Source organism: Silurus aristotelis (genome assembly GCF_946808225.1).
Source record: "Silurus aristotelis genome assembly, chromosome: 19".
Taxonomy (NCBI): domain Eukaryota; kingdom Metazoa; phylum Chordata; class Actinopteri; order Siluriformes; family Siluridae; genus Silurus; species Silurus aristotelis.
In genome coordinates, this window is record NC_139592.1 from 3,111,455 (window position 1) to 3,137,914 (window position 26,460).

The following is a 26,460-nucleotide window of genomic DNA, read 5'->3' on the forward strand; positions in this document are numbered from 1 at the left end:
TCTTTATATTACAAAAGCACAGTGTTTTTGATGATAGATAGATAGATTGATAGATAGATAGATAGATAGATAGATAGATAGATAGATAGATAGATAGATAGATAGATAGATAGATAGATAGATAGATAGATAGATAGATAGATAGATAGATAGATAGATAGATAGATAGATAGATAGATAGATAGATAGAGTTTTTGTGTATTTCCCTTCATCTGCCGTGTTTATTTATTTATTTTTTTTAGTTCCACCAACTACTGTGAACGCGACAGTCGGAGAAACGTCTGTGAATCTGAGCTGGGTGCAAGGAGAACGATATCGAAACATCGGGTTTACGATTCATTACCTGGGGAAGGGCGGTGAGTGAGAGATCGGGGAAAAAGTAGGAAAATGAAAATAGGAATTAATAAAGATTGCATTTATGAGAGATATTAGCATTTGGGAGGGTTTAGTTTAAGTTCTGAGTGAGCTTATATTATATTTTATTATATTATATATAAAAAATATTTTAATTTTCAGTTTTATCAACTCTTTTCTGTTTGTAAACTGCACTTCATAACTTTGTTGTTCATAAATTTATAACAAGAATTATGATTAGTGCTCTCGGACATCTGTGCTCTTTTGGACCTTACTGGTGCCCCCTGGTTGTCCCCTGGTACCCCTTTGACCTAGAAACAATCTTGTTCTCAGTAGTCCAGTTGGAGGGAGTGTGTAAATGTCTAAAGGTTTGCGTGTATGTCTTTGTTTTAGGTCAGTGGGAGGAATCGGAGCAGGTGAATTTGACGCAGACCTTTTATCAGCTGCAGGGACTGAAAGCAGGAACCCCGTACCGCCTCGAAATTCGCCACAACAACGTAACATACTGGACACAAGACCTGCAGACTAATGGACCAGGTACAACTTCTTTTTTGTCAATTAACACACTGGCAGGGGCGTTAATGATTCAGCTGTAAAATAAAATGCTTTAATTGCCCATTTTTGCACCAATGTTCCTGTTCTTCATTCTCACTGTTCATGTTCAGATGTAGACAAGGTGCAGAGAAGCTTTGCCACAGAGGATTGGTTTATCGCCCTCATCAGCGCCATTGTGCTGCTTCTCCTCCTCCTGCTTCTCCTCTGCTTAATCAAAAAGAGCAAAGGCGGAAAATATTCAGGTAACACACACACACACACACACACACACACACGTGCGCACATGCATCACAAGTTTAGATTATTGCACTCAATCTAATATGCTAGATTCATATTTACGGAGGAAGTCTCCAGTGTCAGAGCTTTGATACAAGGAAGTCGTTTTGGAGTTTCTCAGTAGCATGTTCCAAGTTCCAAGCTGCACATTTTACATGTTAACATCGAGAGATCAGAAGGAAAGGCTGGTGATAGAGCAACCATTTATGCCTGCTATAATGTAAATCGATAAATAGGGGGAACTTGTTTTCTGGATGTTAACTATAGCTGTGAAAGTTTATTGTTTCATTTAAAAAAAAAAAAATCAAATGTGACAAATTGCTGTGGTATAAGCACAATAATCGAGCTACACATGCTCCTGAGATACCAGTGATCCTGTCCCCTTATGGTCTCCGGACCTTCCTGATCCATCTTGATGCCATACTTCAGGTTGGAGATTTCTCTTTAACTGGAGGCCACTGACTGCAGCTGAGCATGGGTTCACATGAATAGCCTAAGGATCCATGAGGTTGCTGTGGAGGGTCAAACTGAAGAACCATGAAGTCATATAGATTTGGACTGTGATTAGCAGTGTTGTGTTAGTTACGAAGAAATAGTAACTAGTTACAGTTACTAGTTACTTCATTCAAAAAATAACTCAATTACTTTGTTGATTACTTACACCGAAAAGTAATACGTTACTGTTAAAAGTTCTTTAATGTTCCCATTAATGCCCTTTTATGCGTTATGGTCTATACAAACACAAAACTGACTTAAACACAAAGTAATTTTGAAACACTATTTTATTAAAGTCAGACCAGCACAAACTGAATATATCACAAGGATTTCTGAAATAAACAACAAAACAAGCTGAATAATATATTCAGAATCAAAAACTAAAGTTTTGCATCATAAAAGCTGTTGTGTTGAGCTCTTAAAATTGTTCCTTTCACAGCTTAAGTATGAAAACTATCAACAATGTAGAACAGAACACCGGGTTAGCTTCTAGCTTCTAGCTTTGTTGAGGCATGGAGTTTCTGGAGGAGCTTCGACAGATTGGAGTTGCTGTTTATCGCAGTAGATACGACCTTCGAACCAGAAAGACACAGCTTACATTTGACTCAAAATGTAAATGTTACTAGTAACGCGTTACTGCCCAACACTGGTGGTTAGTGTGGACGGTTTGCTACAGTGGCTTAAAGTCAAGTCCAGTCAAGTCAAGTTTATTTCTATTGCGCTTTTCACAACAGACATTGTCTTAAAGCAGCTTTACAGAATTTAACAGTTAAGGTGAACAATGTGTATTTATCCCTGATGTGCAGCCATGGTGACTGTGGCAAGGAAAAACCCCCTTAGATGTTATGAGGAAGAAACCTTGAGAGGAACCAGATTCAAAAGGGGAACCCATCCTTATTTGGGTGACATCAAGAGTTTGATTATAAATCTTTTAAACAATACAGAACTAACATGAGCACTGGAATGTAAGATTATGAGTGATGTTCTTCCTACAGTCTTATAGTCAGTTGAGGTTATGGAACCAGAAAATAGCTCAACATTGCGATCATCATAGACCCTCAACAATGATGAAACTATAATGGATAGACATTTGGTGTCACAGAATTCTGGTTCCTCTCAAGGTTTCTTACCTATACCATATATCATGTTTGTTTCATATGTCCATAGTTTGAAGTGGTATACAAATAAAATGTAATGGAATTAATCTACTTTGGGCCACAGTACAATACCCTGTCATTAAAATGTCTCCTATAATGGCACAATCCCTAGTGTTTTATTTTTATTCTTTTGCTAGTTTACACTCAATATGTTAATTCACAAAAGCGTTTTTTCTGTTTTACTTATTTATGCAATTTCATACTATGATTTTCCTCTCATTTAAATCTGTCCTCCTCTATCTTTATTTATCATTATTCCAGTTAAAGACAAAGAGGAAGGACAGATGGACTCGGATGCAAAACCCATGAAGGATGAAGCATTTGGCGAGTACAGGTACCACACACTGCCTTCCTCTCAGACCTCTCAGACAACTCCTCTGTTATTTGATTAGAGTTTCTCCTGGGCCGAAATCAGTATGCTGTGTTCTGATTGGCCGAGAGAAGTACAGCGTTATACTCAGTTCATAGCAGGAATTATTAATTTAGAGACAATGATGCTGGTGTAAATCATAAAACAAACATGATTGTGACGGTTTTAAAAGCATTAATTAGAGGATGTATTACATACAGTATAAAAGTGAACTGTCTCACTGTTAAAGAACATTCTTGTGTAGCGTCATGTAGAGATTTTGCCTGACGATATTTTTATTCTCTCAAAATGCTGACAATAATGCAGATCCCTTGAAAGGTAAGTTTTGATGTTTGATAATAATAATAATAATAATAATAATAATAATAATAATAATAATAATAATGTGGTCATCCCTGAGAGCTTATTTTTTATCCTTATTCCAATTAAAACAGTTCTATTTCTACTTTTCCATTAAATTTTTTTCCAGTTCTAATATGTTTTATTCTTAGTGCTCAGTCTATTAATTTTGACCAAAGTATTTTATATATATATATATATATATATATATATATATATATATATATATATATATATTTACATATATTTATGAATCTCCATAACTAAACCCTATGCAATTCAAATACGATGCAATGAAAAGAAATACGATAATCTGCAATTCAATATGGTACAGATAGATCACATTCATTTCTTTGGTGCAGAAAAACAGCTAATCATCAATTTACTTAAGTGCCTTCTGACTTCTAACGCGTACCCCTTTCACAATCACGTCGTTGTTATGCAAAAAAAAGGATCAAATTAAACCAGACGTTCTTTTCCTGTTGTGTCTGCAGGAAGATGCAGCTCTACCTCTGCCATGTTAATCTGTATCAATGTGACTCTCAGGACACGCCTCAGTTGAGAAACAGTTTAGCGTCGAGAAAACAATCTACATATCAAATATTGGTCACAAATTATTGCTCACTTTCTACATAATAAAAGTATAGCGCATCATCTATTTACAGATGGAAATATGTTTAAAAAAAATAAAAATCATTGTGATACAAATGCTAATTTGTATCTGATGCACATTTTATTAAATCAATGCGAATCTGTAAATCTACCATCCCTAATATATGTCTGTTAGCCAGATAATCAGTTTATTCACTATAAAAGGCCTGTATCTGCTAAACACTACTATTCATAATAATAATAATGTAATAATATTAATGATAATAATTATAATAATAAATTGTTACAAATACATTTTGATGAATGTCAGTCTGTTTAAATGAGGAGATTTGACCTCATCTAATCGGCCCGGATTTAATTTGTGGATATTTGATTATTTAGCAGCGACAACGACGAGAAGCGTTCGTTCAGCCAGCGATCGCTGTGCCCCCATCTGAAGCGCGAGAGCGACGACAGCCTGGTGGAATACGGAGACAGCGTGGACATCCAGTTCAACGAGGACGGCTCGTTCATCGGGCAGTACAGCGGCCGCAGAGACACGCAGCCATACCCCCACGGAGAGCAAGAGAGCTCAGGGGTCCCGTCACCAACCAACCCCAACATGCACCCTCCACCGAGCGGCAGCTTCCCCACCTCCGTCACCGGCATCCTCGGGGGCAACTGAGACACCACCCCTCTATATTACAATAGAGAGGGACTAAGATGACGAGATCAACCTGACCTAGTACTCTCATTCCTTCATAATTAAACAAACGTCATTTATTCGCCGTATAGCAACTTTCATTTAAGGCCGAATAATATTCCATCACTGCCAACAACTGTTTTTAAAGCACACACAGTCATACAATTATGTACACACACCCACACACACAGACACACACACACACACACGCCCACTCACAAACACACCACCCACACACATAAATTAATCCAAAGGCCTGGGCAGACTTTAATCCATCAGTGGCCTTACCTGAGCTTTTCTTCATACAACACAATATGACCACCCACAAATTATAGCTCTAGCTCCGCCCCCTTTCCTTACCTCTTTATTTGTAACTGGTTTGTATTAGTGTGTTACGTCTCACCATGGACGTCGGATACACTCCAAACTGGGATACAGCTATATAAATACAGGCTTATGAGACTAACAAAACTAATTAGAGGTAAATATTAATGAAGGGGGCATGGTCAGGGAGGAGCTGTGGCATAAAAGTCATGTGATGTGATCTTTCGTTAGTCTTTCCAGGCCTTTCATTAAAGACACGATTATATACAACATTCCAGATTAGTGTTTACAAACGCTGTCTTCTTTTTCTTCAGGTTTACAGCTGAGCGTGACAATGAATTCCCTTCCTTTTCTCTCATCCCAACCTGTGTGCGCACTTTCTGACATATTCTCCTGTAACGTTTCCCATCAATACCCCCTCCGTAAACCCTCCATGACACAGTAAAACAAATTATTATGCAAAACGTATGCGATAATCGTTTCAAATTAATAATCCATACTAATTTACACACGAAAAAACTGCTGTAATGTCTTTTTTTTTTATTATTATTCCTTTCAAAATGAAAAATTTTGGCAACATTATATTAGCATGCTCATACAGTGTACTAGTGAAATAATACAAACACGTCCATGTGTTCATAAGGAACGCGATAAAAAGTAGTTTTTTTTTAACTGTGGTACATCTCGTCATATATATATATATAAGCCAGAAATTATCCAGAAATCAGTGACAGATACTTAAAGGACTGGCAATGACGTCTTATGTTTTTAATTTAATATATACATTTAAAAAAATATACTGTATATTTACACTTGCTTTAGTGCCACAGTTATCATGTCTGTCTTTCATATTTATTTTGCACTATTTTCTTTAAAAAAAAAAAAAAAATTCTATTTCATATTTTTTTTTTATTTCATCCTACATCAATAGACATATTTTAGTTTCAATAATTAGTTGGTGTTCAATCCAGCATTCTATAATACTATACTGTACTATAGCAGCATATGTATCTTATAGGAATATAAAATAATATACATATTTACACTTTTTTTTCTGTTCATACATATAAATGTTTCATAAGCAGATCTGTATTATTTTTCACTATATTTTACTTTTATATATATATATATATATATATATATATATATATATATATATATATATATATATATATTTGCTTTACATTTCTTTAATGCAAAACTTGTATTCTTTCATCATACAGATGATTTTTTTTTTTTTTTTTTTTTTTGTATTTACATTTACATTAATGGCCATTTATTTAGCCATGTTTATATTATTTTCAGGGTTATAAAATGATGCCATACTGTACCATAGCAGCATATGTATCCTATATGCCTCCATGTATGGTGTGTACTCGTCTGACGTGTTTATCTTATTTTGAACAATTCAGGAATCATATGTGTGTATCATTACCTGTGTATTGTCATCTGCAGGGTGTTCAGTAGTGTATTCGTTGCTACTCGCTATTAGACAAAAACATGTCCAGAGCCAAAAATCTGTGCTTTTTAAAAATCCATAATGCATTTCTGTGAATGCAAACTGAACTCTATTCTTCGCAGATGCTAAGCGCATGAATCTCACTGATATGGCGAATCTGTCTGTAAGGTGGTGCCTGTTTTATTACCCTCCTAATGCTGAGATTTGAATATGATGCCTTACAGAGCAATGGCTCTGTTGTTCTGTCCTCATTTTCTATTCCCATCTGTCTTTCGTGAATCTGTCCATCTGAGATAACGCCAAGCATGAGTTACTAAAACGTAGTTCAGCTAGGCATGTGCCGAGAAAATCAGTCGGATGATATATCGTGATTCGTAGTTTTTTAAAAATAATATAACGCCACTGTTTAAACTATGAACTACGAGTTTCGATTGGGAAATTTTGAAGGAGGTAGCTTGTTTTTATAAATCAAGTGGCATTTAATCGGATTGAATGAGAAAGCTGTTTTAATAAAAAGATGTTAGAACATGGATTGGCTAACATCTAGCTAGCAAGGAATTTTAAAGGAATGTTCTAGAACAAAAGTGCCCATACTACGAAGGGCCAAAAATCAAACTTGGTTGTGGGTCGCGAGCAGAAGAAATACTGCATTATGCCAAACTGTCATTTAAAGTTATTCCCCTCATTTTTAAGCCCATACTATTTATGAATTAATGGATAGAAGTCATGGCTTTGTAATCTGAGTAACTAATGCAGTTTTATTTTAAAGAAACTCCATTTGGCTAGCTAATGTAGCTCAACCTAACAGAACTTGCTAGCTTGTGTTATTTTAGCTAGTCAGTTGTGTAAGCTAAGGGTTAGGGTTTCGAAAGCCAAACTGTGATTGTATCCAAGCTGACGAGCAAGAAAAAGCTTATGTTTTCTTTTCCCTGTTCAGCAGTCACATTTGCATGTCTGGGCTAATAAAAATTAGCTAGATGGCTAGTCATTACAGAAGAAATATAAATCTAACACTAAGAGTCATATGCTTGTGTGTCAATGTTTGTATATGTAGCTATATATAGCTATCGAACCTGACAGATCTTGCTAACAGAGATTGTATCGAAGCTGAAGATTGAGCGATTGGGATACACAGGAATAAGAAAAGATAAATCCTAAATGAAACACATCAGACGTTTATTAGTGTTTAAACTGCTGAGTAATGAAAGCAGGACAATGTCAGGTCACGCTAATATCGTAAACCGTGATTATTAGCTGAGCACTTCGGCACATGCCGAGCTGCAAAGCCTAACATCAGACCACTTTTTTTTTGCTAGTATTGAATAGATTTATTAGACGAGTTGCGAAGCAGAACCCCCAGAAAGAATCAGCGAAGCTTTCTAAATGTAAATAATTGTCAAGATTGTTCTTAAGCCTTTCGCTCCTGTTCTTTTACTGAAAGGATTTTTTTTTCTTTCAATATAAACGTGCGCTGTTCTTATTTTGCTATTTCGCAGGTTTGATAACGTGTAGAAGAGTAGGAAATGGGAATGCAACCTTTTGTTGTCTTTTTTTAAAATAATAATGAATTAATAAATGAATCATGAAGCTTCGCTACTGTTTATGTACATTGGAATAAAGCTTGTGATGAAGTCAAGTGAAATGAAGGAGCTCTTTCTGTAGGGGGCGCTCTCTCAGGGCTGCAACTTGTGGAATTGCGCATGAATAAAAATGGAACATTTTAAAAACACAACCAAACATGGCATTAAGTTTTTCCAAGGTCAAATACCCACCACGGGTCCCCATTCTCAAGTGTGTGATTCAGGACGAAGCCAAACACAAGTTTCTAAACAGGTAGTTGCTAAACACTTGCTGTACTTGTGTGCAGTGTGATGAATAAATGATTTAGATCATCAAACTAATTTTAGCATTATACAAAGTTTACCCAAGTTTTTAAATGATAATTTATTGAGGGGAAAAATGTCGTCCAAAACTATCTGGCCCTTTGTGGAAAAGTTATTGCTAACTAAACACACATATCTATATACACTCTCTCTCTCTCTCTACAGTGAGGAAAATAAGTATTTGAACACCCTGCTATTTTGCAAGTTCTCCCACTTAGAAATCATGGAGGGGTCTGAAATTGCCATCGTAGGTGCATGTCCACTGTGAGAGACATAATCTAAAAAAAAAAAAATCCAGAAATCACAATATATGATTTTTAAACTATTTATTTGTATGATACAGCTGCAAATAGGTATTTAAACACCTGTCTATCAGCTAGAATTCTGACCCTCAAAGACCTGTTAGTCTGCCTTTAAAATGTCCACCTCCACTACATTTATTATCCTAAATTAGATGCACCTGTTTGAGGTCATTAGCTGCATAAAGACACCTGTCCACCCCATACAATCAGTAAGAATCCAACTACTAACATGGCCAAGACCAAAGAGCTGTCCAAAGACACTAGAAACAAAATTGTACACCTCCACAAGGCTGGAAAGGGCTACGGGGAAATTGCCAAGCAGCTTGGTGAAAAAGGTCCACTGTTGGACCAATCATTAGTAAATGAAAGAAGCTAAACATGACTGTCAATCTCACTCGGACTGGGGCTCCATGCAAGATCTCACCTAGTCTGGTCTCAATGATCCTAAGGAAGGTGAGATCTCAGCCCAGAACTACATGGGAGAAGCTGGTCAATGACCTGAAAAGAGCTGGGACCACTGTTTCCAAGGTTACTGTTGGTAATACACTAAGACGTCATGGTTTGAAATCATGCATGGCACGGAAGGTTCCCCTGCTTAAACCAGGACATGTCCAGGCACGTCTTAAGTTTGCCAATGACCATTTGGATGATCCAGAGGAGTCATGGGAGAAAGTCATGTGGTCAGATGAGACCAAAATAGAACTTTTGGGTCATAATTCCACTAAACGTGTTAGGAGGAAGAAGAATAATGAGTACCATCCCAAGAACACCATCCCTACTGTGAAGCATGGGGGTGGTAGCATCATGCTTTGGGGGTGTTTTTCTGCACATGGGACAGGGCGACTGCACTGTATTAAGGAGAGGATGACCGGGGCCATGTATTGCGAGATTTTGGGGAACAACCTCCTTCCTTCAGTTAGAGCATTTAAGATGGGTCGAGGCTGGGTCTTCCAACACGACAATGACCCGAAGCACACAGCCAGGATAACCAAGGAGTGGCTCTGTAAGAAGCATATCAAGGTTCTGGCGTGGCCTAGCCAGTCTCCAGACCTAAACCCAATAGAGAATCTTTGGAGGGAGCTCAAACTCTGTGTTTCTTAGCGACAGGCCAGAAACCTGACTGATCTAAAGAAGATCTGTGTAAAGGAGCCAAAATCCCTCCTGCAGTGTGTGCAAACCTGGTGAAAAACTACAGGAAACGTTTGACCTCTGTAATTGCAAACAAAGGCTCCTGTACCAAATATTAACATTGACTTTCTCAGGTGTTCAAATACTTATTTGCAGCTGTATCATACAAATAAATAGTTTAAAAATCATATATTGTGATTTTTGGTTTTTTTCTTTTTTTTAGATTATGTCTCTCACAGTGGACATGCACCTACGATGACAATTTCAGACTCCTCCATGATTTCTAAGTGGGAGAACTTGCAAAATAGCAGCGTGTTCAAATACTTATTTTCCTCACTGTATATGGGATGGAAACAGTGTTTGAAATACAAAAATAAAGTATTGAAGTGTGACATCGCCTCACCTCATGGGTTCTTCCAATTCGACCGACTCCATTTAATTCCACATCAGTTCATTTCACTTCACCAAACTGAACAATCTGGAAAGATTTACTTATTTGATGCATCAAATCTGGTATTCATGACATTTTACATAATTCTGATCGATTATTCAAAATAAAGCAAATTTTTCCCCATAGCATGTTTGCAACCAAAAAACTACACATAATATACATTTATCAAATAACTACAGTAAAATTAATTTAATGTGAAAGATGTTTGAATGTTTTAAGATGTTTTAGAAGATATAGGAAGAAATAGGGATGGAACTGTGATTTAAAATAAAGAAGTAATTTAAACAAATTCTTATAAAAAAAAAAATAACATTTTTAAATATGGATAATTTTTCTAGAATGCCAAACAAACTCAAGCAAGCAAACCTCAAACATGGTGTTGAATGTACATTAAAGAAATGAACAGAATAACTCTCAATCCTCCCCACTTTATTAATTACCTACATCCAAAATCACCAGTACAACTTCTTAATCGTGTAGATATTAAATATATAAAAATACAAACCGCACACATCCTGTAACGCTCAAGTGCATCGGCCAATAGTGGAATCCAAACCCAAAAAAAAAAAAAGAAAAAGGATTCCTGAGAACAAAATCCTTGCTGCAGAATATATGCTGTATGGTATTGGGAAAAGTATTGGGACACCTTTGGCTGCAGAAGAATGAAATGTTTTCATTCACTTATATGATATATGAATGAAAAATAGGATGGATGCGGATTCTTATGAATGCTCTTTAAAAGCAGATTGTAACAGAGAGCCAGTTTTGCAATTGTTGCCTATTATTTAGGAGTGTTCAACTATTAATATGAGTAATAATGTGTTCCGACTGCTGCAAAACTTTGCATACTTCGATGTTAAGTGCTAAGTGGAACACGTTTATCAGTGTCACGACGTGTCCACAGTAATCAACTTGATGCCTTCTGCATTCACTGTACTTGCAGAAATAAAGGCAGGAACCTATACTTTCTTTTTTCTTTTCTTTTTTTTTTTTTGCACCATTCGTATGTATGTAATACCTGTCGTGGTGGTGTTGCTTTTTTTTTTTTTAAGATACTGCATATCGATAAATACAAAGGGCAATAAAAAGAAAATCTCCAGGAAAAATCGACATAGTATGAGATCAAAGGCTAAAAAAAAAAGGGGGTGGGGCTTCCAGTCAGTCGCATGATCGACTGCTCTCTTTGTGTCAAAATGATGGGGGAGGTGGTAGCTCAGAGGTTAAGATGCAGGATTTCTGATCAGAAGGTTATAAATTCAAATCCCAGCACTATTGAGCCGCCACTGCTGTAGCCCATAACCTTCAACAGCTCAGATGTATTCATGAGATTATTGTAAGTCACATATGCCAAATGCTGTAAATGAAAACATTGTGGTGCTTGTACATGAATTAAGTATAAAGCATTTGTTGTGCAAATTGTCACGCCTGAGTGCAAAAGTTTGCCCCCCCCCCCCCCACACACATGATGTTTGGTGCAAGTAGCCCCCCCAAAGTTGCACCTGCAGCAAGACAACAGTGTAGTAATAAAAAAATAAAATAAAAAACACACATTAGGGTTTAAAAATAAAATAAATTCTAAAAACAACAAATACTGGAACGATTTCAAGTCTTGATACAAAAAGAAAGAAATCTGATAGTAACGCAAATATTATTCTATATCTTTTCTCTGCATTTTTTTTTATTCGATTTTTTTTTTTCTTTTTCAAACACACTTCTGATGACTGTCTAACCCCCATCCCATTTCACACTATTTCCCCCCTCGAAGGTCTATATTTGTTAGTCCAAACAGTCATGTTTTCTGCTTTTCAATATATTTCACCCTTTGACATAATTGCTGATAATTAAATCCAGTCCCATAAACTGACAACAGTGTGCAGAATACAGAGAGCTGCTGCGTCACATAAGATAGGAGTGGAGTTAAAAAAAAAAAACAAACAAAACAAAACATAAATGTAGTCACAGCAACACCTGCTTGCATGTATAGACCTCCAGAAAGCAGAGAAAAGATAAACAAACAGTGACTAACGACCAAAACTAATACAAATGCTGACACTGGTGTCTCAGGATGAGACTAAAATGATCTAAAACGTCCTCTGATTGTTTGAGCGCTTTTGATACATGAATAATGTTACTCTTTCACCTCACGTGCATGTAACACAGAGGTAGATCACATGACACGAGTGACAGGTGTTTCCTTTAAGGGTGGAGCTGCATAACAATGTTTAAGTATTTGAATTATTATTATAATAAATAATGTATGCACATAGAGAAAGTATAGCAGTAAAAGTGCAAGATTGACTGAATGAATGTGGTTCAGGCTCCACCCCCTGGACTCTACCGCTCACTCAAATTAGGACGTGAGGATATCTTGATAAAGAGCAAAGACATGATTCTGTTTTAAATCAAGTTGAAAAAAAATTTTTTTTAAAAGGTTATGATGAAAAAAGAGAAATAAAGTTTAAAAGAGAAGCAAAAAAGAAAACAGCCAGTTTACACAAACAATTTTCTGTTAGTGGCAGCAAACAGTAGAATAAAAATACATAAAAATAATATAAAAAATAATAATAATAATAATACTATAAAGACAAGTATTGGGGCACCTGACTTTTCTAGCCATGTGTGGTTCTTCTTCAAACTGTTACTACAAAAATGCAGGCGCACAATTGAAAGACGTCTTTGGATGCTACAGCGTTACATTTTCCCTTCACTTGAACAAGGAGACAAATCTGTTCCAGCATGACAAAATCAAAAGATCCTCTGCTATTGAGGTCTGACCTCAACCCTACTGAACACTTTTGGGTGGTGTGGGGTGGATAAATGGGGTGGGATGGATGGATGGATAGATTTATATATATATATATATATATATATATATATATATATATATATATATATATATATATATATATATATATATATATATATATGCTTAGACTGCTGCCCCCGCGACCCGACCTCGGATAAGCGGGAGAAGATGGTATGGTATAGGTGTGCGTGTGCGTGTGTATATATACATACATATATACACACACACACACACACACACACACACACATATATACATACACACACAGATAAAACAATAATAAGCATAATAAAAATAATACTACTAGAGTAATACAGAGTAATAATAATAATAATAATAATAATACTCCATGCCATTATGCCATTTAGTACAGCAGGGTAAAAGAGAGAATGTGGGTGTGGCTAAGTGTTCATAAACAGAAAGTCTTGATGTTAGGAAGATATTTGATTCGGGGGTTTTTTTGCAGTGACAATTTACAAGCTTTACACCATTTTTTTTTTTTTTATATTATATATATATATATATATATCATTGTTTTTATTGCTCTGTAATATTTTCAGGGAACCCTTTTCAATTCTTGCATTCGTCTCAATGTATTTTCCTTAGCTGGAAACATTAGTCTTTTTTTTTTTTTTTTTTTTACATTTAAATGAGACACAGACAGTCTATTATTGTCACGTTGGTGTCTTTTTCTTTTTAACAATTTTTAAAAGTTTTCTTCATTTAGAATTTATTCTTGTGTTCAGTTTCAGTTTTTATAAATCTTTTATCCTATATGTCATAGATCACATCAGTCAGTTGCTGTTGATGTTTTTGCAATTTCACCCAGCCTTATTGTTATATTTATTATTATTATAATTTATAATTATTATTTATTTTATAATTTAAAATACTGATATGCATTAATACGTAAGCATTAAATACACACCTCCTGCCTTTTACTGCCACTAACAGAAACACTGTTAAAGTTATGGTGTTGAGAGGAAAAGCTTTCAAATAAAATAATAATAAAACAATAAAAAAAAAAAAAAAAAAAAAAACCTGAGCATTTTTGTCATCCTGCCAGCAGGGGGTGCAAACACTTTAGCTCGGTTTCTCTTTCGGCGATTGGAACAGGTTAATTTTTACGCGTTTTCCGCCGTTGACCATCGTTGGACCTCGGACATCCGAGTCACTGTTGCTTTCTTCGTCGTCTTCATTCTGCCAGTCTCGCTTTAGTGGAGTGAGCTCTGGGGCCGTGACATCGCCATCCTACACACACAAACACACACACACACACACACACACACTGTCAGTTACTTTCATTTATCTGCTGTGTGAAGAAACACCTGCAGGGAGCTGAGATTTACCTGTGGTTTGGAGAAGTTTCGGTTCATGCACCACTGTACAAAGTATTTCTTCGCCGCTTCCAGATACCTTTCGTCCGTTTTCTTGCAGTAAACTCTGATCAGCTGCTCGGCAAAACACTCCGGTAGCAACTTGGACACCTGCAGGAGAGAAACACATGACCGTGTGTTCCGGTTCACTGCACTACATCCTCATCTGTCCTTCAAATCAGTATGCATCCAAAATATACCTTTAAAAACCCAGTGCACTGTGGGTATTCTGTTTGCTGTAGGGTGGAGGATTTGGAGAATAACTGATTGTGGTGAGATGTGGAAGAGGATATAGAGAAGAAAGAAGAAGAAAGTGGAGCGGGAAGAGGGCAAAGTGCAGGAAGAATGAGAAATAAGAATAATTAGAAGATGATGGATGAGAAGGAAAAAGAGGAAAAAAGGATTAGGGATTAAGATTGAAAAGAGGATGAACAGAAACAAGATGGAAAGAAGTACAGGAAGAAAAAAAAAGAGGAGAAAATGTGAGAAGAAGAGAGAGGAGGAAAAAAAAGATCAGGTGGGTACAGAGGAACAGAAAAGAAAAATAGAAGAAGGGTGAATCATAGAGATGATCTTGAAGAGAGAGAGAGGAGATCAGGATGAGTCAGTATAAAAAAAAAAAAAAAAGAGCAAGGAAAAAATAGAGAAGATGAAGATAAAAAGAGGAAGACAAAAAGGAGAAGATCAGGAAGGAACAGGAAGAAGACAAGAAAGAATCTGCATAAAATGAAGAGGAATGTAGAGAGACTGAAGAAGAGAAGTGGTACTTCTTAATAATACTTGCATGACTAAGAAACTCAGAATACCTGGTTCTTGCGGATCTTGATAGCTTTAGTGGGATCGTTCTTGCAGTAGAAGTAAACGTTGTTTACAGGATTCTTCTCCTTCATTCCATAATCCATACAAATCACCTGCCACAGCATTAGAAAGTTAGTTCACTTCTCAATGTCACTCTTCCAAACCGTTACACATTCCTATACTCAGGCGCAGGCGGCGCAGACAGAGACACAGGCGCAGGCGGCGCAGACAGAGATTTAGGCGCAGACAGACACAGGCGCAGACAGAGACACAGGCGCAGACAGAGACACAGGCGCAGACAGAGACAGGCAGACACAGACTCGGGCGCAGACAGAGACACAGGCGCAGGCGGCACAGACACAGATTTAGGCGCAGACAGAGACAGCAGACAGAGACACAGGCACAGACAAAGACTCAGGCGCAGGCAGTGCAGACAGAGATTTAGGCACAGACAGACACAGGCGCAGACAGAGACACAGGCACAGACAGAGACTCAGGCGCAGACGGTGCAGACAGAGATTTAGGCGCAGACAGACACAGGCGCAGACAGAGATTTAGGCACAGACACAGGGGCAGACAGAGACAGCAGACAGAGACACATGCGCAGACAGAGACAGCAGACAGAGACACATGCGCAGACAGAGACTCAGGCGCAGGCGGTGCAGACAGATTTAGGCGCAGACAGAGACAGGCAGACAGAGACACAGGCGCATACATCAAGAGTGTGATTTATAATGAGCAAAAATAAAACAATAGAAAAGACCCGCGAGTGAGAAATAACAAACACCGAAGTGTGTGATTATGACTAACGCCCTTTCTACAGTCTTATACACAAATGAAGTTGTGGAACCAGGAGTACCTGAGCAACTCATAAAATAGTTATACATCGGAGATCATTATAGATTCAACAACTCCTCCTTCATGCCAGAGCCTTTAAATGTTCAATGATGGGGAAACAGCTGTGTAGAATGTTTTTTTTTTTTTTAGGCACGATAAAGAGGTTGTTCAAGTCTAATGTCCAAACTCTTCATGAGTTGGGACACAACTGGAGTTGGCACAACATCTGAATGCCTCATGATGATGCAGTACAGCCATGTGTTCGTCATATCAATGATCTCTAACGGGAAGCGGAAACTCTGTCATTTGTTCTTCTTGTACAGGCCCTAGCACATCCTGCACCAGAGGTTTGTCTGGTTTTGCTTCAGACAAAAATGATGAGAGATTTTCTTCACTTACGCTGACCACAAAGTCCTCGGGCATCAAATCCACGTCCGCTCCATCGGGTTTACACTCAGACACCTCGCGAGACCAGTCGGCTAACATCGCCTGAGAGAAAACAAACAGGAAACACTGATGCTTCAGAAATCATGAAATTAAAAATAATTAATAATTAATAAACTAGGTTATAAATAAAAAAAAGTTTTTAAATATTATAATATTGTAAATTTAAAAAATTTGCTAATCATTAGTTTGTGTGTGTAAACACGCCTATTTACAGACAACTGCTCAATGAGTGTAATTCATAGGGTGTGTTGTGTCGATATTAATGAGAGAACACACACACACACACACACACACACACACACACACACACACACACACACACACAGCTGTAATCTGGGTGCGGGAATGTTAAACCATCATGTGACCCATCTTGATAAGCAAAAATTATTGCACTTTGTGGGAAAGAGTGAGACTAAACACCAAGTTCAAAACATCTGTGTGTCTGTGCATCTCCATGAGTCTGTGTGCCTCTAATTTCAAGGCCACGTCTGCACGTTTCTCAGCAAACTTTAAGTCCCAAAAAAAAAAAAAAAACACATGACTCATGCAAACAGACACACACACCTGGGTGTGGGAACCAGTTAAACCATCATGTGATTCATCTTCATAATAATTGACCTGTTAAAAAAACATTATTCAACGGGTGTCTGCACACACCATTTTAATAAGCATGTTTATTGCACTACATTTGAAAGAGTGAGACTGAATGAAGTTGAACTGAAATCGTCCGTGTCTCCGTCTGCATGCCTTTAACCAAAGATTGCTGTCCTTCGTGTCATTATACAGGAACCTGAATCGATCAGGTGACTGTAATTCCACAAAGATTGTGAGCTGACCTGTGAGACCTCATAGTGAGTGTCAGGAGTTGTCTGCCCCACACATTTGTACAGGCGTCTGCAGAGAATGTTCTGTAGGATGGACTGAGCTTCGATCAGCGCCGGATCGGACGAGTACAGGACCTGCTCGAAAATGTGATCTGTAGAGCGGTCGAGAGTTTAGAAACAGAAAACTGCATACTAATATATACACACACCCAGTTATTACTGATGTGAAACGGGTACATGAAAGTTACATTTAGTCTTAAAGCGAAGATTAATATTTTCTATTCGTTTGAATTAAAAAACATTTTGCATGGTCAGCAATACTGTCATTAAGGACTGGCTGATTTGATGATTAGAATATATTGATATTACGCTTTTTGGATGATTGTGATGTGTGTTATCGGCAATCTGATACAAATCTGACCTGTGAGTTTAGTGTACGCCTCCATGTCATCAATGGCTTCGGAGATTTTGCGCATCTTTCCTGAAGTGCCGCGAATCTGAATGTATGGATCGGCCTTCTCCAGAGCTTCGGTTATCCTGACACACAAACACACATCACACTGTTGGACTCGGTTTAGGTTCTGTGGTGAAGTGACCAAACCCTAATTAGATAGACAGATCTTCCATTTTGTGGTTCTGGTTTTGAAGTTGTAGTTGCATATAAAACAGTAAACAGGATTAAACAGTTTCTGCACACAAACTCCGCTTTACATAACTTCCAGGTACAGTTTTCTTTGTTGCGTTTAATGTAAAATGCTTTAATGCATCGGATGACTTAAAACGCACACTTTCCTGCTGCCGGTTGACCCTGTACTGACCGCCCTTTACCGCATTATCTTGTCACGCTAAACCGAAACTTGAGCAGCCCAACTAATCGATAACTGCATTTGTTGATCAGTTTCAGCTCCAATAAAATCAATATTGAGGGTCTGAGTGTAAATTTCTGCTCAACATGGTGCGTGTACTCACATGACCTCGATGATGTTACCCACTTTGTGTTGGTAAGCACGTCGATGCAAACAGTTCCGTGTATGAAACAGGTCATACAGATCACCTACCTCCTGTGGAGCAAGAAAATATTACCTATTAATGTAATGTTAAAACACAGAAGTGAAAATAAAATGCTCCAAATGATCACACAACAATGCAGAGTACTGATAAGAATGACATTTTATTAAAATACAGCACTAGCACCTGCTCTATTAACCCTTAAGCACTTTTGTTCTTAATCGATTTGGCAAAAGAACCATCAAGTAGGTCAAACTAATGCAAAGCATTGTGGGAATGGATTGTACCTTGTCCCTGGTGCAGATGTGTTTTTTGCCCTTCACTTCACACACTCGAGCAAACTTGAAGAAGCGACGGTAGTCGGAGTTATTCTGGATGCCCAGGTGATAGCAGTCTCTGTTTAAGGAAGAAAAACATTATTAATAATAATAATAATAATAATAGTAATAATAAATTTGCTGTTGTCCAAATTGCACAGGAGCAATAACACAAATACATAAAATCTCAAAATATTTTATTTCGTCAAAGATCTTTAAACCCAATAAAACTTACACATTATGCCGTTCATTTTACTTATTTTGTTTTCATGTATATATCTAAAGTTAGCTGTTTTTATTGCAATTATTGTTTCCTATTTTTAATTCCATGCTTTGTCATAAATTAGTCATTAAAAGCATCTTAAAATGTAAATAACAAAAATACCTTTAAATTTGGTCAAGTAGGTTTTTTTTGTTTTTTGTTTTGTTTTTATTTCTATACAAATTCCTTACATCCAGCATGACAATGCCCCTGTGAACAAAACCAGTTCCCTGAAGATATAGTTTACATAAGTTGGAGTGAAAGATCTCCTGCTATAGAGCTGAGCACCTTTAAGATAAATGTGAAGGCTGACCGCACCCCAGGCCTCATTACCTCACCTACCTGACTTTACTAACACACTTGAAGCTAAAGGTTGGAGGATCAATCCCCAGTATCTACAAAACTGCAAATCTTGGGCCCCTGAGCAAGGATTCAATTCACAGACTCACCTCGCAAAATAATCCCACTTGTCCACATCGATGCCGGTCCTCTTATTAGCTACGATCTCATACAGGAACGATTTCTCCTCTGTTCTTCCTTTGTACGGCCACTAGTGAGAAAATGAGAAACTGAACATCAGTTATTCTGCTATTACATTGTATTTTGCAGTGAGGAGAAATCGCACAGATGCTGTACCTTGTTGTCTGAGGAAGAGGAGGAGGAGGAGGAGGAGGAGGAAAAGGAGTCCAGAGGCCCAGCAATCTGCTCTTTAATAAAGATAAGGTCTTGGGGTAGAGAGAGATTGTACTTCCTCATCACATCCTCCAGATTGTTCACTTTCACCAGGTGGTCGAACATCTCCACAGATGCTTTCTCATGCTTCAGAGGGGAAAATAAAAAAATAAAAAAACGGATGCACGCTGTACAAATCCATTATATGTATCGGGACACCTAGACTTTTCAATATGGACGTCTTTGGAAGCATTCAATTTAGCCTGCACTTAAACTAGGAGACCTAAAACCTGTTCCAGAATGACAAAGCCCCCAATACACAAATCCAGCTCCATAAATTTGAATGAAAGATGGGATGTGAAAAACAAATAGCACACACCAATCTTACAGTCAGGTGTCCACAAACTTTTGCCATTATTAGTTTTAAAATTCTTACCTTCCAATTCAGTCCAGGTCGGACCTTCGGAATAAACATTCCATCAAACATGTGGGAAAAGGGACCATGACCTGCCGAAGATCATAAAATGACCATTTTTGGTTTTGTAACAAAAAAAGAAGAAGCAGAAGTTTGAAAAAAATTAATAATAATAATTCATGATGCGACTAAAAAAATAGGAAGTGGAGTCTTAATTCTGGAACAATGCTGTTTTCTTTCCTATATGACTCATGCTTTGTCCAAAGGACATGGCTCTGTGCCACACAGGATCTACATCACACTGTTATTAACACTGCAGTGAACATTAAGAACATTCAAAGAAATGTTAGTAATCAGAGCGCATCAAAAACACAAAAGGGTAATGATCGGGCCTGGGCACTTCCCTAAATACATCGGGCCTGGGCACTTCCCTAAATACAATCAAAACTACATAGAAAACAGCAAACATCATTTTAGAAATTTTACATAAATACATACACTATATGATTAAAAGTATTAGGACAGCTAATTTTTCCAGTCAAATTTGATTCTTTACCAAACTATTACCACACATTTAGACTTTCTAAACCCTTTTCGAATCACTTTTTGCACTTTGCAGCAGTCTTTCCTGATTTTATGCTTTGAAAATTGAGTCAGTTTTGGAGACTCAAGACGTCTAGACATCACAATTTGTCAAACTCGTTCGAATCCTTACGCTCAGCCATTTCTCCTGCTTCTAAAATACCGACTTCGAGGACAAAATGTTCACTTGTTGCCTAATGTATACCACCCGCTTACAGGTGCAATGATGAAGAGATAATCAGTGTTATTCACTTCACCGCTCATACTGTTAAAATCTTATAATGTTATGTCTGACGTGTGTGTGTCCTTACCGAGGTCATGACATAAGCCGGCGATCTGAACACACAGGATGTCTTGTTTGGTGATGAGGAGCTCGGGCTGTCTCTGGTTCAGAGCTTGGAGAAGACAACCTGCTAAATATCCCACGCTGAGACACAGGAATAAACAGGAAATGATATAGAACAATAACAATAGAGGAAAAATCATCCCTTCTGCGTTGCTTTAATGACTAATTCGAGTCGAGTGCACGACAGCATCTCATCTCGCATTCATTTTTTTAAAATATATAAGCAACTAAATTTAGAGGGATATTTGCATTTTCATGCACTTCAAGCATGCATCTGCTCTAGCTACAGAGTTCATCATGAAATCTGCTCATCTGGTTATATATACACGTTCTTCAGAGTTGTCCTGTGTGCTGAATCATTACATTCATCAATAAAATTATCTTTAATAAAATATGGTTTCAGTTGTACGTTGCACCTCGCGTCTTTATAATTATATAAAATCAAATCCAGACAAACTGGTTTAACTTCCTGCGACATGTCTATACACACACACACACACACACACTCCCACACCCACACACCCTATGCAATGTTCGAAGCGGTTGTGTGCAGCTCCGGGAAACACCATGTACGTGGCTCCCAGCTGCTTGATGTGCCGCAGACGCTGGAACTGGGGAGTGTCGATAATGTGCACCAGCAGAGGATGGAGCTCGATGTGGCCGTGAATCGGATCGTTGAACACCTGAAGGACGAGCAGAACTTATTATCACGGTTCTATTTTTCCATTACTGATAACTAATACAGGTTGTGCAAAGTGACAAATTCCAACAGAACGTTTGCTATTTGTTTAATTCAATTCTCCGCCATTTAGGTATGGATTCCCGGAAGCCCCGCCCACTTTCTTTTACTTTTCACATTTTTGTCTATTATTATGTATTAAATGATTCCCAGTAGACTATTTTCTTCGATACATAGTGTTTCTCTCAAGTGCAAGTTTTCCTTAGATTTTCTATCCAATCAGATTTCAGCAGTCACATCACGTGATTAACGGGAACTGCACTAAGGCCTTCACTGACAAACACTGCAGACATCCATGTTGCTTAACTAATCAGATTTCAACTTGTTTACTCCAGGACCCTCTAAAGGCGCAGATACAAGTTGCACTTTTGAGACTTATGCGTTTTCCTTCCTGCAGCACAAAAATACCCAATTTGGCGTCATTTCAAATCCCCAGAAAAAAACAATGCTTTTTTTTTTTTTTTTTAATGCATAAAAAAAGGGGTAATTTTGGTTCATCTCAATGCTTCTGCTAGAGATGATGCATGCGGGTGGTGCAGCTGTGGCTACAGTGAAAGGAGACGTGTTGAATTGAGTTTGTTGCTTTTTTTTTTTGCCATTTTTTATTACAGTATAAGGAAAACAAAACTTGGTTCCAGAACATTGGAATAAAGCCAGAAAAGAAAACACCACACCTTCATGGACTCGGATGAGATCTGGCAGAGTTTAAGGAAACAGTGGAGGATCTGTAGACGGCAGCCAAGTGGCCTGAGAGAGAGAGAGAGCGAGCGAGCGAGAGAGAGAGCGAGAGAGAGAGCAGAAGGAGAACCGGAAATCACATTTAACTTTATTCAAAAAGTGCTGAGTCATCATATAACCACTAACACCACGCAGTACAATTTTCAGTGTTCAAAATCTATTATAATATTATAGAACAAATATAACAAACACACATACACACCACCCTCTCATACACACCACCCCACATCCACCCTCTCATACACACCACCCTCTCATACACACCACCCTCTCATACACACCACCCTACATCCACCCTCTCATACACATCACCCTCTTATACACACCACCCTCTCAGACACACCACCCTCTCAGACACACCACCCCACATCGACCATCTCATACACACCACCCTATCAGACACACCACCCCATCCCACATCTACACCACCCCCATCCCATATCCACCCTCTCATACACGCTACACACACATCCCTAGCAAATCATCCCCAAACAACCACACTCTCTCACAGACACCCCCAACCGCACCCTCACACACACCCTACACCACAACTACATACTCACTCTATCCCCATCTTCTCCAGGTGGAGCTCAGTGAGATAGCACACCCCGACTCCTGTTATCTTCTGTTCTGTGGATAAACACACCAAGAGGCACAATCATTTACACACATTCACATGCAAGGTCACCCTCCCAAACACACACACACACACACACACACACACACACACGACAAAATATATGAGGTGTGGGAGCAGAATAATGAACTATTCACACGCTCTATAAAGGACGATCGAGGACAGTGTTGCTCTGTCTGTCTCTGGGGTCGTCTCTCTCACCTCCAATACACTTGGAATAAACACAGTTTAGAAATCTGAGCCTGTCCTTGTCTCTCTCTCTCTCTCTCTCTCTCTCTCTCTCTCTCTGTGTCTGACTTTCTGTTCCATTACGCTGGTATCTTCAAGCTTCCACTCTTGGGCCCCTGAGGAAGGCCCTTAACCCTCTGTGCTCCAGGAGTGCTGCATCATGGCTGACACTGTGCTCTGACCCCAGATTCCCCAGAAACCGCTTCAAGCTACTTTCTTTTTTACTGGCTTCCTCTTTATCTCTATCCAAATCTCACTTCCTTCATTCTCCTCACCACCATTCCCTCTCCCTCATTCTTTTCTTTCCTTCACTTTTAATAATCCAAATATAAAGATTTCAATGTAAAAAAAAAATGATTTATTACATCATTATTAAACAATTTGCATATATTTACATTACAATTACATATAATTGTCATTTAAAAGAATGCAAACAAAAGCAATATTAATATAATTTTCCTGTGTATAACAAATATTATTATATATTCCCTCATCTTTTATTATTATTTTCCTATTAAAATATATAACAAGTTGGGATTTTTTTTCTTCCATCCGTTTTGCGACAAGAGCTCCGATTGGTTGGAAGCTCTACGCCCCGCCCCCTCGGCATACAGCTGCTAATCAGTGAAAGGATTTTAGAAGATATTCATGCAGGAGGTGGAGCTTTCGCCGGAGAACGGGTGTAGACAGAAATTTAATGAAATATTGAATTTGTTTTTAAATAACATTTTTGGGTGCGGTTTTATGGTGAAGTGAGTTATTATAATTTTTAGTAAATCACCTCTGAACTTTTGCTCCCATTTTTCGAGCCCGTTGTGTCGGAGATAAGAGCAGATTTCCTCTGTGTCCCATTGCTTGAAATTGTTGTCTTCTGTCGCCGCATTTCGCTTCTCCGGGGTGCCGAGGATATCCGCGCACAGCGGCTCTTCTCTCGGACGCTTTCGGACGTCCATAACGTGTGACTGTGACTGTGACTGAACGCCGCTGAGTCTGCGCTTTTCTCCCTCCTGCAGAAAGCCGGCTCTATTTTTGTCTTTGGCGGTTATTGGCTTCGCACATCGCCGTCTCCGCACTGCCTCCTAGCGTCACAGAGCGGTCCTTGCGTCATTTCGAAAATCCCGGAAGCGAATTCCGAACGAGTTTTTCGTCATCTCACCTAATCAAAAACTTTACTTATCAGCAGTGTAGTTCGACTTCCCATTAAAGATTCTGCATCAAAAATTCTTTCTTTCTTAGAAATTAATAGTATTTTCTTTTACATTGTATTTAATTTATTAATTTCACAAGAAAGTTACGTCATAAAAAACTACATAACCCACAATCCCTTGTTTTCTGCCCCAGCCAGCTTTAAGTGCTTTCAGTCAAGGATTTCTCCAGAAAATACAATCCTCATTGTATATAAAAAAAATAAAAATAAATCTAATATTTTGGCTGCAAATGTCGTAGCATATTCACTTATCTAAAATTTATACTTAACTTTCGCCTATTATCTAAACCCGGAAGTGCTCATAATGAAAAGGTGTAACTTGATTGGGCCAGACGATATAATTGCTGAAACCGGATCAGGAAAAATATAAATAAAAGTCCCATCTCTCTTTCTAATATATGTTGTACAGGAAAACCTATAAACCAGGGTTATAATTTAACTAGAACGTCCCCAAAAAGTATATATCAGTCAGTACTTTATAATAGGCTTCTGACATTTTAAAGTTGTTTGAAGAAAAAAGGTTGCAGGTACAAATGTAACACTTTGGTGTTATTATGTGAAAGATTTAATAAAGGAAATATGCTTATATCTAATTTACCCAGGATTCACCTGCAGAGAAATAAAATCAATAAATAATGCTTCTCCAAGGACAGTTATCCTGGAATGAAAAAACATGTATTTAATCCACATGAATATATTTGGGAGCTCTTGCTAGTGCGCTCTCGGACCATCCAATCACAGGATGTGTAAATCCGATGTTTTTAAAGCAACAGCCTTCAGGCAAAATGGAGTTTACACTACAAGAGCCCACACTGTTGATTCTGAATGGCGCACAGCAAATTTCTTTGACCCCCGGTAACACGTGCTGTGACGACTGAAATCTGATTGATATGAAATGAAGAGAATAGATTATTAGGAATCATTTAATACATATTCAAGAGCAAAAAACATACTAAAATATATGATCCTGGTAGAGTTTAAGCCAGCAGAAAAAGGTGATTATTGTAATGGGTGGTATCAAAAAGCTTTGTTCTCCCTCAGACGCCTTAAAACATTACAATAGAAATCACTATTGGAGGTCTGGACTCTAGAGACGAATTCTCAATGCACAATGCAGTGAATGTCGAAAAAGACGATGAACATGTATTTAGTCGAGCTGCGAACCTGCCTCACTTTTTTTGGTCATGGAGATGATGGGCTCTTCCAATGTGAAGACTGTTGCTTAGTCTCAGGGTCGTACCCATGCACCCAAGTTTCATCAACGGTAATGATTCTCGAAATGAAGGACGGGTTGTCCACGGCACGCCGATAGATTTCTTGGTAGATTTCAAATGTGCTGTTCCTGCCAAGTTTCCGTCGCATGTTCAAACCCCACATGAGGATCACCTGGGCTGTTCCATATGATATACGAACAAGCCAGCAGTGTTGTTCCCCAATGCAACAGTGCAAGAAAAAAAGAAAGTGCAAACAAACAATACAAGACAGTGCAAGAAAGATATACACAAAATACTAAAAATAGCGCAGACCAACATACATACTTTATAATATGTTAGTATATCCCGATATGGACAGGACGATGTCTTTTGGCACATTGACTTATGAAGATCGGTGCTCCTTGTGACTGTGTGTGCACCCTAGTGCAAACAGACAATACAAGACAGATATACAAAAAATAGCGCCAACCAATATACCTACTGAATAATATGTTAATTTATCCCGATATGAACAGGACAATGTTTTTTGGCACATTGACTTACGAAGGTCGGTGCTCCCTGTGACTGTGGGTAGTCTTGAAACTTTTTTTCACCACCTCATATATTGATATAAAGCTGAG

General features: G+C 38.0%; 2 protein-coding genes and 1 long non-coding RNA gene across 6 annotated transcripts in view; 1 reads left to right on the forward strand and 2 right to left on the reverse strand.

Moving 5' to 3' along the window:
* l1camb (L1 cell adhesion molecule, paralog b) overlaps positions 1-5,067 on the forward strand; it is a 49,195-nt gene extending 44,128 nt beyond the window's left edge. For all 4 annotated transcript variants that reach the window (XM_083520826.1, XM_083520823.1, XM_083520824.1 and 1 more), the window contains 5 exons: positions 243-356; positions 748-891; positions 1,020-1,151; positions 3,099-3,171; positions 4,540-5,067. In XM_083520826.1, the coding sequence (XP_083376952.1) occupies positions 243-356; positions 748-891; positions 1,020-1,151; positions 3,099-3,171; positions 4,540-4,822 (746 nt within the window). In that variant the 3' untranslated portion in view covers positions 4,823-5,067. The remainder of the gene's footprint in view (positions 1-242; positions 357-747; positions 892-1,019; positions 1,152-3,098; positions 3,172-4,539) is intronic.
* An 8,813-nt stretch (positions 5,068-13,880) lies between these two features.
* Positions 13,881-24,480, reverse strand: samhd1 (SAM domain and HD domain 1). The gene is made up of 16 exons (XM_083569488.1): positions 24,201-24,480; positions 23,118-23,184; positions 22,491-22,563; positions 21,600-21,760; positions 21,043-21,158; positions 20,171-20,241; positions 19,699-19,881; positions 19,512-19,612; positions 18,771-18,879; positions 18,445-18,536; positions 17,897-18,012; positions 17,488-17,627; positions 16,604-16,693; positions 15,376-15,480; positions 14,543-14,680; positions 13,881-14,444 (listed from the first exon to the last, which is right to left on the reverse strand). Exons 1-16 carry the CDS (start codon positions 24,370-24,372, stop codon positions 14,277-14,279), a joined length of 1,902 nt encoding a protein of 633 aa, XP_083425614.1. The 5' UTR covers positions 24,373-24,480; the 3' UTR covers positions 13,881-14,276.
* Positions 24,481-25,983: 1,503 nt separating this feature from the next.
* Positions 25,984-26,460, reverse strand: LOC310714966. The gene is made up of 3 exons (XR_014530196.1): positions 26,384-26,460; positions 26,165-26,260; positions 25,984-26,017 (listed from the first exon to the last, which is right to left on the reverse strand). It is a non-coding gene; the product is annotated as an uncharacterized lncRNA (long non-coding RNA).

What these genes read in the sequence shown, in the direction of transcription:
- samhd1 (XM_083569488.1), bottom strand. Translation starts at nt 24,372, where the DNA reads ATGGACGTCCGAAAGCGTCCGAGAGAAGAGCCGCTGTGCGCGGATATC. An exon ending in TCTCATCCGAGTCCATGAAG is followed by an intron (nt 21,761 to 22,490) that starts GTGTGGTGTTTT and finishes CTCGTCCTTCAG; the next exon opens with GTGTTCAACGATCCGATTCA. An exon ending in GGTAACATCATCGAGGTCAT is followed by an intron (nt 18,013 to 18,444) that starts GTGAGTACACGC and finishes TTTGTGTGTCAG; the next exon opens with GATAACCGAAGCTCTGGAGA.